At 45.3% G+C, this 15,694-nt stretch overlaps 1 protein-coding gene across 5 annotated transcripts in view; it reads left to right on the forward strand.

Moving 5' to 3' along the window:
- Positions 1-15,694, forward strand: part of PPP2R2B (protein phosphatase 2 regulatory subunit Bbeta) — a 252,239-nt gene that overhangs the window by 72,538 nt on the left and 164,007 nt on the right. Inside the window, exon 1 of one of the 5 annotated variants that reach the window (XM_081900125.1) lies at positions 12,903-13,824. The exons of 3 other annotated variants lie outside the window; for them this stretch is intronic. In XM_081900125.1, coding sequence (XP_081756251.1) covers positions 13,755-13,824 — 70 coding nt within the window. In that variant the 5' untranslated portion in view covers positions 12,903-13,754. Of the gene's footprint in view, positions 1-12,902; positions 13,825-14,413; positions 14,523-15,694 lie in introns of those variants that run through there. One more of the 5 variants, XM_081900123.1, reaches the window with a different exon arrangement.

The following is a 15,694-nucleotide window of genomic DNA, read 5'->3' on the forward strand; positions in this document are numbered from 1 at the left end:
AATTTGATCTATGGTTCATGCTCTTTTGAACTGCTGCGCTGGGATAGCTGAGCATAATGTTGGCATTGTGGGTCCCAGCACCCATGAGAGAAAGGAAGAGAGAGATTGCAGCTTGGCCGCAACACAGCCTCCAGCCAGCAGGCTCTGCCCCAATTGCCAGGGTTGGGAACAGGCGGCTGAATGTCATTCAGCAACTCCCTGGTTGCATTACTACTCTGGCCTATCTTTTGTATTGGACTTCATGTCCCATGGAAGTCAAGGAAGATAATGCATTACAAGTGTGCCTACACAGTTTTAAATGGGTAGCAAATACCATTAGCCTTCAATGGTGCTACTTCTTTTAGTAAAACTGCTAATGTTCAGGAACTTGATCTTTGTTCATCTAGCAAATGTTTTCTGTTGACTTGAATAAAAATACAACAGTGTTGCAGTCTGTAAGTATTGCTCATGGAGAATGCGGGGGAGGGACTGTATTATGTGACAAAGTTAATTCATGGTGTTTCAACATCTGATAGTGGGTTCTGCAAGGAAGAGTAATTGATTCAGTAGCTTCCTAGTACCTTGGATATACCTGCCTGTGTGCAGCTGTTGCATTTACCTTGAAAGTTTGCCAGCAAGCATAAAATAAGACATGAAAACAGTAAGCTGCTGGTGAATTTGCTTGTTATTTATTTGGACTTAGTGGGGGTTTTTTTTGTACCAATTAGAGAACACTCAGAAAACCTAAATTCTTTTCAAAAGTCTATGACAGCGTTGGGTGTCCAGCTGTTGTTAGACTACAACCCCCATCATCTCTGACCACTGGTCCTGCTAGCTAGGGATGATGAGAGTTGTAGACCAACAACAGCTAGGGGCCCCAAGTTTGAAAAACACTGGTATATGATATTGATACACCCATAGGAAATGCCCATTGCTCTACCCTTTCTCAAAAGTTCCCCTTACAAACAGGAGGACTGGTAGGAAAAGAATTGCTAGGAGCTCCATTTATGTGGCTTTCTGGTAGCATTGGGCAATCCTCTCTGCATGAGTGTCCAGGCTAGGGCATCCAGGACTTAAATATGAGATCTCCATCATTGTTGCAAAGAACTGAGCTGCAAGACATTGGAAATTCCATCCCCCCCCTGCTGCTTGAAAGCAGTGGGTGTTCCTAACTATGCACCTACCCAATCCTTCAAGATGGAGCTATTGCTGCTTCACCTACCAGTCTTCCTCAAAAGGAAGCCCTGTAGTAGCAGAGGTGTCAGGAATACAATTTACAGGCCTCCTTAAAGCAGTGTTCCTGCCTTAAAGTATATAGAAGAGGCCTCTGCCACTATAAACCCTCCCTGCCACAACACACTTCTCTCCAACAAATGTATATTTTGGTAGTGGCCTCACAGCTGTGAAATGTGAACCTGAGTGAGATCGAGGAAACTCCAGTCCCTCAGTACTTTAAAATGGCCCTTTAAGACATATTTCATGGGTGAATATCACTTGGGCTATAGAAAATATTGTGATCTGACTCAAATGTTTTTTTACTATTAGGGAGTGGACAGTGCAGCCCAGGAATTCAAACAAACAAACAAAACCAATATGATTTCCATATAGATTGTGTAATTTGTGACTTTTGGGGCTGTGTACATACACACACCCCACAGGAAACACCTGACCCAGACCCAATTCGTGTGTGTGCTAATGTTTATTTATGGTTTATTTGTTTTGCCATCTTGATTCAACATGGTGACTGGTGTCCAACTATAGATGAAAACTGCCTCCTCCATTGGGAACCCTCATGGCAGATTGGGTAATACTATTCTCCAGAGGCATCCAAATTGGTTCAGGTTTGAACCAAAAATGGGGAAGTAACACCAAAGTCACGTTTTGGTCTGCCATCTTAATTTAAAATGGCAGCCAGTATCCCGACCTTGACAAAAACCACTGCCTCCACCTCAAGAATCCTTATGCCAAGTTTGCAACCAGCAGTTTGGACCCATTATGACAAAAATTGGCCAAAGACATGCCAAAATCACATTTCTGACCACCATTTTGATTTAAAATGACAGCTAGTGTCCCACCATCAATGAAAACTGCCTACCCCACTTCAAGTACCCTTTTGCCAATTTTTATTGGGTATGTTGTAAACTGCTTTGGGTCTGAAAAGCATTCTGTAAGTCCATTAAATAAATGGATATGTAATTCTTAATCTTTGCAGATTGATTAATAGGAAAGGTCTAATATGGGTCACAATGTTATGGGTCTTGGACTAGAAATAGTCCCTCCCAAATTTAATATTAGGTACCAAGAGCTGCTGTTAAAAAGAAAATAATATTTAATATGCATTTTTACTCTGAAGTAAGTCCTACTGTGTTCTGTGGAGCTTATTCCTAGGTAAGTGTTCATAGGGTCCCAGTTTGATTCTCTCAGTGGCAACTGAATTGTTGCAGGCTGAAAGGAGCTGTCACAATTCAGAGGACAGAAAGCGATTTTGTTAAAAGGTTAAAATCAAGACCTTGAAATACAGAAGTACAGTATTTAGTGGTAACAGGACATAAATAGCAAGAATAAATAACAGTGTTTGCCAATCTAGAATTATCTTCCTTTGTAACGTTCAATCTGATTTATTCCACCAATTAGTAAATGGATTGTGAATATGGAAATTTAAAAGTGGTTAAGTTGAGGCAATTCATCCTTTTCTGAAAAGGATAAAGCTGAAGCTTTTTGCATGTGTCGAACAGGAAGTTATCATAGTAATTTTATTGCACACTTTTAGCCTTATGCAAGATAATGCACAAAGGCTCTTAAATCTAAATGAAGGTAAAAACCACTGGAGTGAAAAGTGCCTCCACTCTTCAAGATATGCCAAAGAATGGGACATGGTAGATACCTGGGGAGGTTGGACAACAGTGACATGCTGACCTTTTGTGAATTTTAATCTGCAAACGCATTTGTGTTCAGGACTGCTAATGCTTTTAGTTTTTGTAAAGGCTTGTTCCTTGATTTTAGAGATTTCAGAATAGAAGAATGTCACGAATCAGCACAATGCATGTTGCATAACAGATCACGGCAGCATCCAAGTCATATGGAGGCTTGATACTAAGCCTGTAGTAGTCAATGAAAGTTGTTTCTCTGGAGCTGAATCAACTGGATTATGCAGGCTACAAAATGGGAAACCACATAGAATTGACAGATAATACCCAATGATGAGAAGTGAAATGTTTTAGAACAATTCAGTCTAGGGGTAATTAGACAAAAAATCTCATAAACAACAATGCTATTCTTGCAAAATAAGCAATTGTGCCTCACTTCACAAGAATGTACTATTTGTTCTTCCACTGACATGGACAACAGTCCTACAAACTATAAGGCTGAATGAATTATATTGACTTCAGCATAATTTAGGCAGCATACTTATGTACATGAATAAACCCTGTGTAGGCGAGCAGTGGGCAGGCATTTGTGAGTTAGTTTGACCCTTGGTTACTTTCTTTCACATATGAGCTCTTCAGCTGTTGATTTTATGACACTGATTGCAGTGACTTTCTGTTCTTAATGAGAATTCCTAGGCAGGAACAGTAGGTTTTTGCAGCATGGTTGTACGGTTGTTTACATATGCACCTGAACTCAATAAACTGATGAAAACCTAATGAAGGGTTTTCTAAGATATGCAGGATTAATAAATCTTAGCCCTAATAACTCATGCAGCTTTATAAATGAACGAAAGTACATCTTTCTAACATCCCTTTTAGAATTAGGACTCCCATGTCCCAATATCCACAATATCCTCCCATATCCACAGAAGAGAGAATTCCAGGTAGTGCAGCTTGTCATGTCAAAGAGTGCCAGGGAGAGAGAAATCTGTGCCTCCTGTAGCTGTTTCATCCGCACAGTTTAAAATGTAATGAACTATCTTGAAAATTTGGTGATCCCTGCAACAGAAGAATAGTTCTTTTTTGGTGTTAATTGAGGAACTGATACTGATGATATTGAGATGAAATTGACTCAAGTGTAAATGTCAACAGAATATGTTCCTGCGTAGGGTTATAGCCAGTGTGAGAATCCCTGCTTTGAGAACCTGCTGGCTGATTTTCACTGCACTCTTAATATGAATTTTGTGGCATGTGAAATTTCTGTCTTGGGGTTTATGAGGTGGAACACCTCCAGAAGGATACTTTTGGCTTGCCATGTCAGTAATTTTCATATTACAAAATCCCTGAATGAGATGACATGATAACCTAATAAATCCTTTAAGCTATAATGGCTATTATTGGGTCAAGGTGAACTGGGCAGAGTTTTATACTGCACTGTGTCAGTAGTACACTGTGTTAATGTACAATTAACGTTGATGCGAAGATGAAAATAGGATAAGGTTTCTTTCTTGGGAAGGATTTGTCAGGTTGCTTCTTCTGATTTGCAGTGAACACTGTTTCAAATAAATCCTTTTCACAAGGCATGTTTGGCCAGCCTTAAGGTATATTGTATTGCTAGTCCATGTATGCAATATTCCTGAAGGCTTCAGATAGAGGATCTATCTTCTGGTTTGCCTTTTAAATAGGTGGGCAATCCTTTCCTGCAGAAATAATGTGATGCCTTGAGCAGCTTACCATATGGATTGCACCATCCAGTAATGCTGATGAACATGTGGAGCATCTGGTGGTAGCAATCTACTTTGAGAGTGCACATCCCATTGAAGTTCATGTAGTGCTGACAAACATGTACATTTGGATGTCATTCTGATCTGCATTGAATCTCTGTTTCCTCCTGTCTTTGTGTAGCTTGTGCAAGGGTTTGCATGTCCTGTTGCTGATTATTTCCCCTTCTCCTCACAGAAATGGACTGCAGGATTTTGCAGGTTTGCTTGTCATCTGCTGTGCTGTTTGTGCACATAGACTACTCCTGTGATCTGTGAACTTTCTTTTATAGCATTCCCTTAATGTGATCTGTTAAACGTACATATTAGAAGCCTAAGGAGATATATGAATTAGGCCCAAGTGACAAAAGATAAATATGAACCAGCCCTTAGTTACCATAGTTTCAAAGAAAATTACTGCTTATCAGCTCTCAATCAGACAGCCAATTAAGCATCTTTAACTTCTTTCTAGCAAATTGGATTTCTGTCAAGTATCTTCAACATTTTTACTTCCAAAGTAGATTTTACAGGGGGGAGAGATTTCTTTGTTCAATTGATAAAAGACACTTGTTTCAATTTTTTAACGGACCAATTTAAAGCATTTCACTTGTAAAACCAAAATTTAGGATTAGTGATTGGCAAACTCTGCTCTCCCTAGATACGGTGGTACCTCGGGTTACATACACTTCAGGTAACAGACTCCGCTAACCCAGAAATAGTACCTTGGGTTAAGAACTTTGCTTCAGGATGAGAACAGAAATCGTGTGGTGGTGGCGCGGCAGCAGTGGGAGGCCCCATTAGCTAAATTGGTGTCTCAGGTTAAGAACAGTTTCAGGTTAAGAACAGACCTCCGGAATGAATTAAGTATGTAACCAGAGGTACCACTGTACATGATACAAGTCTCTTTCCTTTTTTTTAAAGTGCATAACCTGGATTATTTTTCTGAGTAACCCAAGGCTTGGAAAAATGATGCGCCTTGTCCCATCAGTCCTCCCTGTCCCAAAATCACACCCTATCACACACTCCCCAAACTTCCTCCTTTGCAAACCTGGCAAGCAATGGCAATAGCATTGCTATTGGGAGTAGAGGGAGAAAGGAGAGAAGAGAGCTTTGTACCTTCCCTCCCTTCATCTTAGTACCCTAGCAGTGTTCTGATTAGGAGCCTGCTGAGCTACAAAACCCAAAGGGGTCTGGAAGGTGGAGTTCTACTGTTATGAATTGGGAGTCCTGGGTACCAGATTTCCCTCTCCCTAATTTCTAGAGTTAGCAAATGCAGGAGATTACAAAATGCTTTAAGTCTTCGCCCAGGTGCGAGACAGCTTAGAAGTGTAAAAATGCAGGCTGAATCAGTTTCTTGGCCAGGGGCTTGCCTGGGGAGAACCACCACCATGTAGTTAGTACAAAGGAAGGTAATGGGCAACTGACACAAGCATTTACCCTATAACAGAGTGTGAGTCCCTTCTCCCATGAGGGACCAGGTTCAGAATTTCAGTGTACCATGATGTAAACTGGGAGGTGGGAGGTAGCCTGGGTAATGGGGTGTGATGTCACCACAGGAAAAAATGTGTCCTTTTAAAGCAGAGGTTTCTAAGAAGGTGGGGAGGCCTCAATGAGTGGCTGGCTTGGAGAGGCTGCATGCAGAGACCGGGGAACATAGCTAGCTATCACACTTGCAGAAGCTATAAGGAGAGCAACAAGAAACACTATTGGAGTGTAGAGATCTGCACTTCCTCCATTTCAAACTCAGGTATAAATATGTGTAAATAAATCATATATCTTAAAGACACTGCAGTCTCCGCCGTGCCTCATTCCAAAGAACACAAACCCTGGTTAAGGGCCAAGACCCCTGGAATTTTGCTACTGCTGAGATTGGGGTGGCCAGTAACCCCACCCTAGGGCTAAAGCTTTTCCTCATCTTTTCTCCTGGCACTCTCTCACTGCTGTTCCCACCACCTTTTGCCAGGCTCAGATTCAAGGAAAAAAATTCAAGGACCTCAAACCCTTTCTTTTCATTAGAGGCAAGTGGAGTTTGTTTGTTTTTTTGGTGTGTGTTTTTGTTGTTGTTTTTTGCAAATTCCTCAAGTGCTTCTCCATGCCAGACCTATTATCCAACATTTCAGTCAACCTGAGAAAAGAGGGAGAGTTGTCTCATGCAGGGTGATTACGCATAAGCCAAGAACATCAGGAGGGAACTTAATGGATAAAGAATATTATAGATATACTGAAGGAAAATAGGATAGCTTTGTCTGGCAAGCTGAAACGTAACCTGAAGCTTTATCATGCCTTTAATTTTAAAACCAAACACACTACCTTGTACTTTGCTCAAGAGGTAACAAACTTGCCATAAAAAACTGCACATATCAGATTTCTGCCACAGCTGCAGACACCCCAAGTCACAGTGAAGGAATGGTGGCAATTTGCAGTGAAAAATTGATTGCAGTCTGTCCCTGAAGAGAGAAGCAGCAGCAGCCTAGAATCAGACAACTCTTGCTTCTAGTCTGTCACTGCACAAAATAAAGGTAGCTCTCTCTTTGTTTCCAAATGGACCAGTTTTGCTCCTGATTTCCTTTTCCCTGTTGAGTTGAGGCACTGATTCCACAGTTATTTCCTGCTAGGCATTCTGTTGGTTTGTTTACTTTACAAGGAACACTGAAAACATTTAAGGATAATTGAAATAAACAGGAGAAAATATTAAAACACATCATGTCTGGATAGGCTTGTCTAAACCAAAAATATTTTAAGCAAGTGCCAAAAAGGCACTTGCCCTGATGGCAATAAGCAGGAAGTTCCAAAGTGTAGCTGCTGCTACACTAAAAGATTGATTTCTTACAACTGTGAAGTATCATGTCGCACCAATAACAGTGCAAGTTCTGCAGATTAAACCAGTTGAGTGGGCACGTATAGGGCAAGGCAGTCCCCATTAAGGACCTGTGATCCCTATTGGCTTTTCAGGATCACCTTCTTGTCTTCAGAATAACTGGCTCTCATAGGGCCTACACAACTGTCTCTTCCCCTCCCCCCATGAGCAACAGGAGCTATGCCCCCTCTCCAGTTAGTACTGCCCCAATGATATCCTTGTTTCTACAACAACTCTGCTATCACTATTCAAACATAATTGGGTCTTCGAAGGAGAAATCTTGTTATAGGACAAACCTTTCAGTGGAGCAAAACCTCATTCACATCATTTGAAAAGGGAGAGGGGGGACATTAACTCGATACACTTCAAAGGAAAATAAGTAAAATAATTTATTAAAATGGAGAATGACTGCTGCATTACATACAGGCAACCACACTACAGAGAGATGCTGCTGCTGCAGGATATACTGTGTGAAGCAGCTTCAGTTTATTACTGATACAATTTGCCAATATGCATATCCAGGACAAAGCCTTTAACAATTATTGCTATTATATTCGGTCTTTGCTCAACTTACCTTGTTGATACCCATTGAAATAAAAGTCTAAAGTACTCCAAAACTCCTCAAATGATTATTCGAGTTCAGGTATGTGCATAGATTTCTGGGTTTGTTTTGGCCAGCAGTTAATAGTCCAGATGCCCAGCCATAGAAGTTATTTTTCTAATATGGGCATCTGGTTCCTTGGCACACATACTTGGCTTGGATAAAGGCAGGGACACTTAGCAGACTGGCTATCCACTTTGTAACCATTAAAAGGGAATGAATACTGCATTGTGCTGGCCCTACGCCTGCTATTTACTATTATAGCTTACCAGGGTGCAATCTGTAGGAGAAGCTGAGATAAGGAGTGGCCACAGAGCAGAAAGGTCCTCCAAAGATTTAGCAATTTAAGGAAAGTAGCTGCTAAGCAGCATCCTTTCCTTGCTGACAGCCTGCAGTGACTAGATCCTGCTTCAAAGATTGCCTTTCACCATTTCACCAGAAACACGGGTACTGAACCCTTTGGCTATATAATGTAATCGTACACAAGGGGATTGTTGCAGAAATGTTGTTTTCCTAAGGAATATCCAATTAACAACCAGCGAAAATCTTACTGTAATTTTGACTGAGAGTATACCTGTCGGAAAGCAGGTAACAGTTGTGAAAGTAGTGTGTACCTGTGGGGTCCTGCTGCTGCATGCCTTTGTTTGGGTGCAAGAAGATCACTAGTACAAGGTGGTAAGCAAATGGTGCATCACTGAGCAATTGCCACCCTGGTCTGTATCTGTAAATTGGGATTTATATGAGAAGGATTTACTTCAGTGATGGTGCACATCCTTTGTATGCAGAAGGTCCCAGGCCCTGGTGTGCCCAGGTAAGTTTGAGAAAAGCCTGAAACCCTTGGAGATCTGCTGCCAGTTAATATGGACAGTACTGAGCTAGATGGTCGGACTTGCTATAAGGCAGCTTCCTATGTCCTTAAATATAGTCAAATTATAAGCCACTTTTACACTTTGCCCAAAGTGGCTCACAATAAACATAAACATTATATCATGTTTTGTAACATATCGTGCTTTGAATTTACTGATACACTTTAAAATAAACATTTAGCATTGCAAAGCGTATCAGTAAATTCAAGTAAGGCAAAATAAACACTCAGTGAACATAGGATACATTTACTGTTACACTGTAGTAATCTAGACTGAATGATGCATAACAAGTGCAGAGCAAAATCAAACATAAGAGAGGGGAAAGCTAAACCACACTACCAGTTCTCATCTTGCTGCACTCCAACAGGACACAGTGTCGTGGCGTAAGTGAAGTTCAGAGAGCTCCTTACTCTTTTCAGCACCATTCATTATTAGGTTTACTGGGGACAGCTCCCTGCTCTCAAGTGCTGCTGTAAGAAAGACATCAGTTTTCTCAGCTGGTCAAATATGCTCCCTGCTTCTAAGCAGCTCAAAATGTCAGTGTTTCCTCTGATACTTCATATTGTCCTGCATCACCATGCAACCTCCATGCACCAATAAGTGCAGACCCTTGCCCTCCTCCTGGACCTTGGGAAAAGTTATATTCTTAATTATTATTATCATCACCAGCTTTTCTCGCCCGATGGCTTCCATATTGGATCATTTGCTGCTGGACTCTTGTGTGGGCCTGCTCCTTCATACCCCAGGAATAATGGAACACCCTCAAACATACTCTTTCTCCTCATTTATTCAGAGTAGCACATACAAAAACACAGTAAAAAGAAATCCACAATAAAAAATAATAATTATTAAACACAGCAGATTTCAGAGCAGCAGGTAAGATTTATTTCACATGCATTCCAGTGTGTTAGAAAGAACAGTGCTGGAATATTTGAGTTTGAGCAGTAGGATATTTTGAAGAAAAGAAGGGACTAAGGCTGTCCAAAATGATGCCCACTGAAAAGAAAATAAGTATTTTTTCACTCTGCTGTGGAAACAAAGGGGACATTGGATGGGGAGGATTCCCCAGCAGATGGGAACTTTAAGCAATATTATGAATATGGAGGAATAAGGTGGTGTGTGTGGTACAATTGCTGACTCACAACTGATTGAAATGTGATGCTTTCTGGTGAATCAGACCATTTGACCATCAAGTCCAATATCATCTACTGCTCTAACTGGAAGCAGATATCATATGCAGATGTCCTCCCTAGCCCTTTAACCCCTTAAGATCCTTTTAACTGCAGATGCCAGGGCTAAACCTAGGACTCAGGAAATCAAAACATGAGCTCTGCCACATGCCTCTCTACTGACAATAAAGGTAAAGGTACCCCTGCCCGTACGGGCCAGTCGTGTCCGACTCTAGGGTTGTGCGCCCATCTCACTTAAGAGGCCGGGGGCCAGCGCTGTCTGGAGACACTTCCAGGTCACGTGGCCAGCGTGACGAAGCTGCTCTGGTGAGCCAGCACCAGCACAGCACACGGAAACGCCGTTTACCTTCCCGCTGGAAAGCGGTACCTATTTATCTACTTGCACTTAGGGGTGCTTTCGAACTGCTAGGTGGGCAGGAGCTGGGACCGAACGACAGGAGCTCACCCCGCTGCGGGGATTCGAACTGCCAACCATGCGATTGGCAAGCCCTAGGCACTGAGGTTTTACCCACAGCGCCACCCGCATCCCTACTGACAATATGGATTGTTTAATTCAGGCATGTCCAAAGTCAGTTTCGGGGGCCTAATCTGGCCCACTGGTCGATTTAATTCAGCATCTGTGGCAGTTTATTTCCTGGGGGAAATCCTGGGAAAAGCTCCAGAACTTTGGTCGGCCCTCACGCATGTTCACTTCATCAAATCTGGCCTTCTTTGAAAAAAGTTTGAGCACCCCTGGTTTACTTTATTTGTGTGCCAGAGTTATCTAATGGCCATGTGGTATTACAGTATTCCAATTTTATTATATATACCACGGAAGCAAGCATAACTATAGTGGTTTTATTAATTGGAGGGTGTATAAAATTAGATTTGCTAAATAATCCACTCTCAATTTAGATTTTCAATTAAGTTTCCACCTACGAGATTAGAGCTAGAAAATTTAAAAGTAAATAAACCATAGGATAACTTCTTGTGAACTGAGGATGTTTTTCTTTCCTCCCATATTATAAATAAAATATTCCATTATTACTGCTTGCAGAGCCTCAAATGGAACTGCATTCTAACTGCAATATTAGGCCCCTAGGTTGCAAAACTGCAGGCAAACACTTGTACTATAAGTAGAAGAGACACAAGAGTAATGCTTTGTTCTTGCAGAATTTTAATACTGCCTAATGTGAATTCCACTTTTCAATAAAGTGTTATTCTTCTAGAAAGTGCATCATAAAGTTCAGAATTGGCCTTATGTACAATACTTGTAGCAACTTATATTATGGATACACCACACCTTGATAATATATAGCTGTTCTACCTGTGACGCCTACCATGTTTGGTCTAAGTCGAGAGCAAATCTCCCAAACAGCCAGGCTTCTAAAAGTAGGTACATACCAGTCTGTCCCTGTGCTGCCCAGTCTAGCTCTGCTCAAGTGGCCTAACTAGAAGCCTGGAAACCTTGCATGATGATGAAAATTGCTGCCTGGAAAACAGAACAGTGGTGCAAGCCTTAATATGCTTCTGCACCTGACCTTAAAAAGACAAAAGTTGGTTCAGCCTCCCGGTCTGGACCTCTTAAAGAAACACCAGCAGTTGGGTGTGGGTGGAATGGCACCATTTCTGGAATCTGCTAATCAAAGCAGCCCAGCTATGATGGATAGTTTCCTCCAGGGGCCAATCAAGAAAGTGCAGGATACTGGGTCATGTCATTCTATTACAAAAACCCAATAAGAGTCCTGGATCAGGCCAATGGCTCATCTAGTTCAGCATCCTATTCTCAGTAGCCAACCAGATTCCCTTGGGAAGCCTGCAAACGACACTCTCCCCACCTGCAGCTGGTCTTCACACACACTAACAAGAGAGGGATTTCCACCTGTGAGGGCAAATACTATTTTTTAACACTATCCACAAAGTTACCAGGACTTAGCTGGCTGCAATGCTAAGCTGGGTAAGGCTACTTCCATGCCCCACTGCCTCTATAGTGAGGGGGTGAGGCTGACTCCACAAGTCCATGAGAGCCGCTGTGGTGCAATGGCATTATCATAGCCAAGAGGCACAAAGATTGCTAATCCAAGGGTTCGAATCCCCATTTGGCCAAGCAGCTCACTGGGTGACCTTGGGCAGCCTAACCCGCCTCACAGGGTTGTGGGGGTTGAAATGAGGGGGTGGGGAAAGAACTATGCACACCACCACGAGCTCTTGGGGGAATAAAATGAAGACTCCCCAAATTTCATTCGCGTCGAGACGCATGCCCACTCTCCTCCTCTTCCAGGCCCCTTGCTCCCCGGTACTTCAGCGTCAGCTCCCCCCCCCCGTTAACTCTTGAGAGGGAAGGGCCGCGGGAGGAAGTTCCCCTCAGAGGTCGCGCGCCGTCTACCTGCGGCCGCGCCACGTGAGCACCATTACTGCCCCGGGCGCGCGAGGTCACGGGGCCCTCGGCGCCTCAGGCGCGGCCCCGCCTCCCTGGCCGGCCTCGTGGCGGTGCCTTGGTCGGCGTCCTTTCGAAGCTCGTCCCTCCGGGGTGGTCCTCCTCTCTCGGAAGCTCCACTGCAGCAAGAAAAAAAGCTGCTCCCGCTGCCGGGGGAAGAGTTCCCCAGGCCGCCGCCGCGGTTGGCCAAAGCCGAACTGTAGGGGAGGAGCCTGGGCTTTAATGCACCATCAGGTTCCAGCAAAGCCGCCGCCGCCGCCGCCACAGCACAAGCCCGAGCAGCTTTCTGCAGCAGCAGCAGCAGCGACGACTCGCGCTCCGCCAGCCTGGGCTGTTCGGCGGCGCTTTGCAGCAGAGCCCAGCCCGCGGCACCCCGCGCCCCACCTCCCGCCCGCCCGCCTGCCTGCCTGCCGCAGCGGCGCCAGTCCTCCTGCCTCCCCGGAGAGAGAGAGAGAGAGAGGAAGACCCCCGCCTCTCCACCCTCACCGCCTCGGGCCGTGGCTTCACGGAACACCCGCCCCCCTCCGCGCTGAAATAATTAAAGAAAAAGAGAAGAAGAAGAAAAACCCAGCGAGGAAGAGGAGCCTTGACGCCGGAGCAGTGCGATCTTTGCGGGAGCGGACACCATTTTGTGGCTAGCGGCTGCCTGACTTGCTGCATGCGGAGGAGAGGTGGGCAGCCAAAAGGGGAACCTGTTGGGCGCCGCGATCGGGAAGTCGCCCAGCTGCGGCACTTCTTCGCCCTGGAATTGGGGGTTGCAGCAGCGTCCCTGGGAATCGGATCGTGCGCGGCAGCGGCAGCCTTGGGAAGAGGAGGAGGAGGAGGGAATTCGGAGGTTGTGCAGCAGCAGCAGCAGCAACCGCAGCGTCGGCAACAGCAGCAGGCGGCGAAGGGAAATTGGACCTTGCGCATCCCCATTCCTGGGTGGAGGCGAAGGAGATTTGCACCTTTGCGTCAACGGCACGAAGAGAAAGGCATTTGGACCTTTGCAACAGCAGCGTCCCTGGCAGGAGGAGGAGGAGGTGAAAGCTTGCTTGCATATATATAGATTACACACACACACACACACACACGTATTTTCCCCCCCTTGCAGGGCAGGAGCATGTTGGTCTCGATGCAGCTCCCCTTCCCTCCTGTCCACTGATCCCAGGCTTGGTGGGGCGATGATGGATACTTGCCTGCTTGTTCTCACTTCCCACAAAAGTAAGCCCGCTGTCAATGGAGGAGGACATTGATACCCGCAAGATAAACAACAGTTTCCTGCGCGATCACAGCTATGCAACAGAAGGTAATGGATGGCCCAGCCGGTTAGGGGTGGGGTGGGGGGGAGGAAATAAAATAAATAAATAATGGGGTGGGTGAAGAAGAGAGGCAGTCCACTGCGGGGAGGCTTCTTGCCAAAGCGCAGCTCCGAGTCGGCAGCGCAACGGCGCTGCGCTTGGCCACAAAATCGGACCTAGCGGGGCAATCGCCGGGAACTGGTGGCATGGTTGGTTGGTTTGGCAGCTGCGCGGGCAAGACGCGCCATAGGGCGCCGGTGCCTGGCAAGCTGGGGCCCCGAGCAGCAGGTGGATCAGGGCGGAAGGTCCCTCGAGCACTGGCCGAGGACGCCCGGGGTGATGTCGCCTCCGGTTCATTGGGGCCCTGATCGCACCTCGACGTGTCAGCAGCCTGGCGTGCTGCGCTCCCCAGGTGTCTGCAGCCTCCCCTTGCACCCGGCGTTTGCGCTCTCTCTCGACTGCTACCTCTTAATGCTCAGGGAAGTGTAAATTAATGGCTGGTTGCTTACAAGGCAGGATTTGGGCCGGTTCACTCTGCTGGGGTGCTGCGTTACCCAAGCTCGGCAATGCAACGATTCAGCGCCAGGGAGGGTGGGGGTAAACCCTGGATGTATCACGATGACGACAGACCCAAGCTGTTTCCCGTGGAAAGGGCCAGGGAGCTGTAAGGCAGGTGTCGACATGCTTACGGGAAACGAATGCAATGGTAGGTAGCCGTGCTGCAGAGTCGATTCTACTGAATCAACTGGGAATGGGAAAAGGGTGTTAAAACAGAGAGGTGTCGTGGATGAAGGAAAAGAAATGGCTTCGCTGGGCCTGGTTTTCTCACTGATATAATGGGTCCTTGTCTTGTGGCCTCCCCCCCCCCCTTTTCAATTCATCAGAGGCTTCAGTGAGCCACTACTGAAGATATTGAGCTTTGGCTCTGAGGATGAAATGGAGAGACAGGATGGTGGGGAGGGAGGGCAAAACAAGGATTTACCTGAAAGAGGTGGCATGGGGGGGAGGGTGGAATCTAAACTTGGCTCGCCTGTGATTTACTTAATCTGCAAATAAATCCCAGGAAGGATGGAGGTAGCTGCATGTGGCTCTGACTTGCTCCTGTAGTTCCGTTCCCAAGTATGTGAGCCCCTCCACTGGGCCATGCAGTGGGGATGGTGGAAATAGGAAATGGGGTCTTGTGTCTGAAATAGGCGTTGGTATTCTTGGGGTTGGGCCAAAATCTTTAGGTTGGCAGTGATTTTTTCGCTTTCAAGACAAGAAGGTGTATGGAGGGTGGAAATTGGATACCACAATACCTCCCAAATGTGTTTAAGGTTTATGATTGATTGTTAAATCCTCTGGGAATTGTAGCTCTGTCAGGGGAATAGAGGTCTCCCAAGAGCTCTCAGTGCCCTTAACAAAATATAGTTCCCAGCATTCTTTGGGGGAGGTCACAAGTGTTTAAAGTGGTATGATACTGCTTTAAGTGTATAGTGCAAATGGGGCCTTGGTTGGAAACAACTCTGTTTCCAATTAGGCAGTGGAAGTAGCGTGGCAGCCAGAGCCAGTGGCGTAGCGTGGGGGGTGCAGGGGGGCCGGCCACACCGGGCGCAACATCTGGGGGTTAGGGTTAGGGGGCACAAATCCACGGGTTAGGGGGTGCAAATTACTTGCCTTGCCCCGGGTGCTGACAACCCACACTACGCCACTGGCCAGAGCAGGCCAAGATATGCAGAAGGCTACAATAATGTGTGTGAATAATAGGTTGGGGCTGCAGTTGGTACCTGGGAGTAAGTCCCATTGAACTCACCGAGACTTACTTCTGAGTAGATGAGTTTAGGATTTGACTTTTCCTGTACTTTACAAATGATTGCTTTAAAAAACAAGTTTTATTGC

The sequence above is a fragment of the Podarcis melisellensis genome (genome assembly GCF_964234715.1).
Source record: "Podarcis melisellensis genome assembly, chromosome: 2".
Classification (NCBI taxonomy): Eukaryota; Metazoa; Chordata; class Lepidosauria; order Squamata; family Lacertidae; genus Podarcis; species Podarcis melisellensis.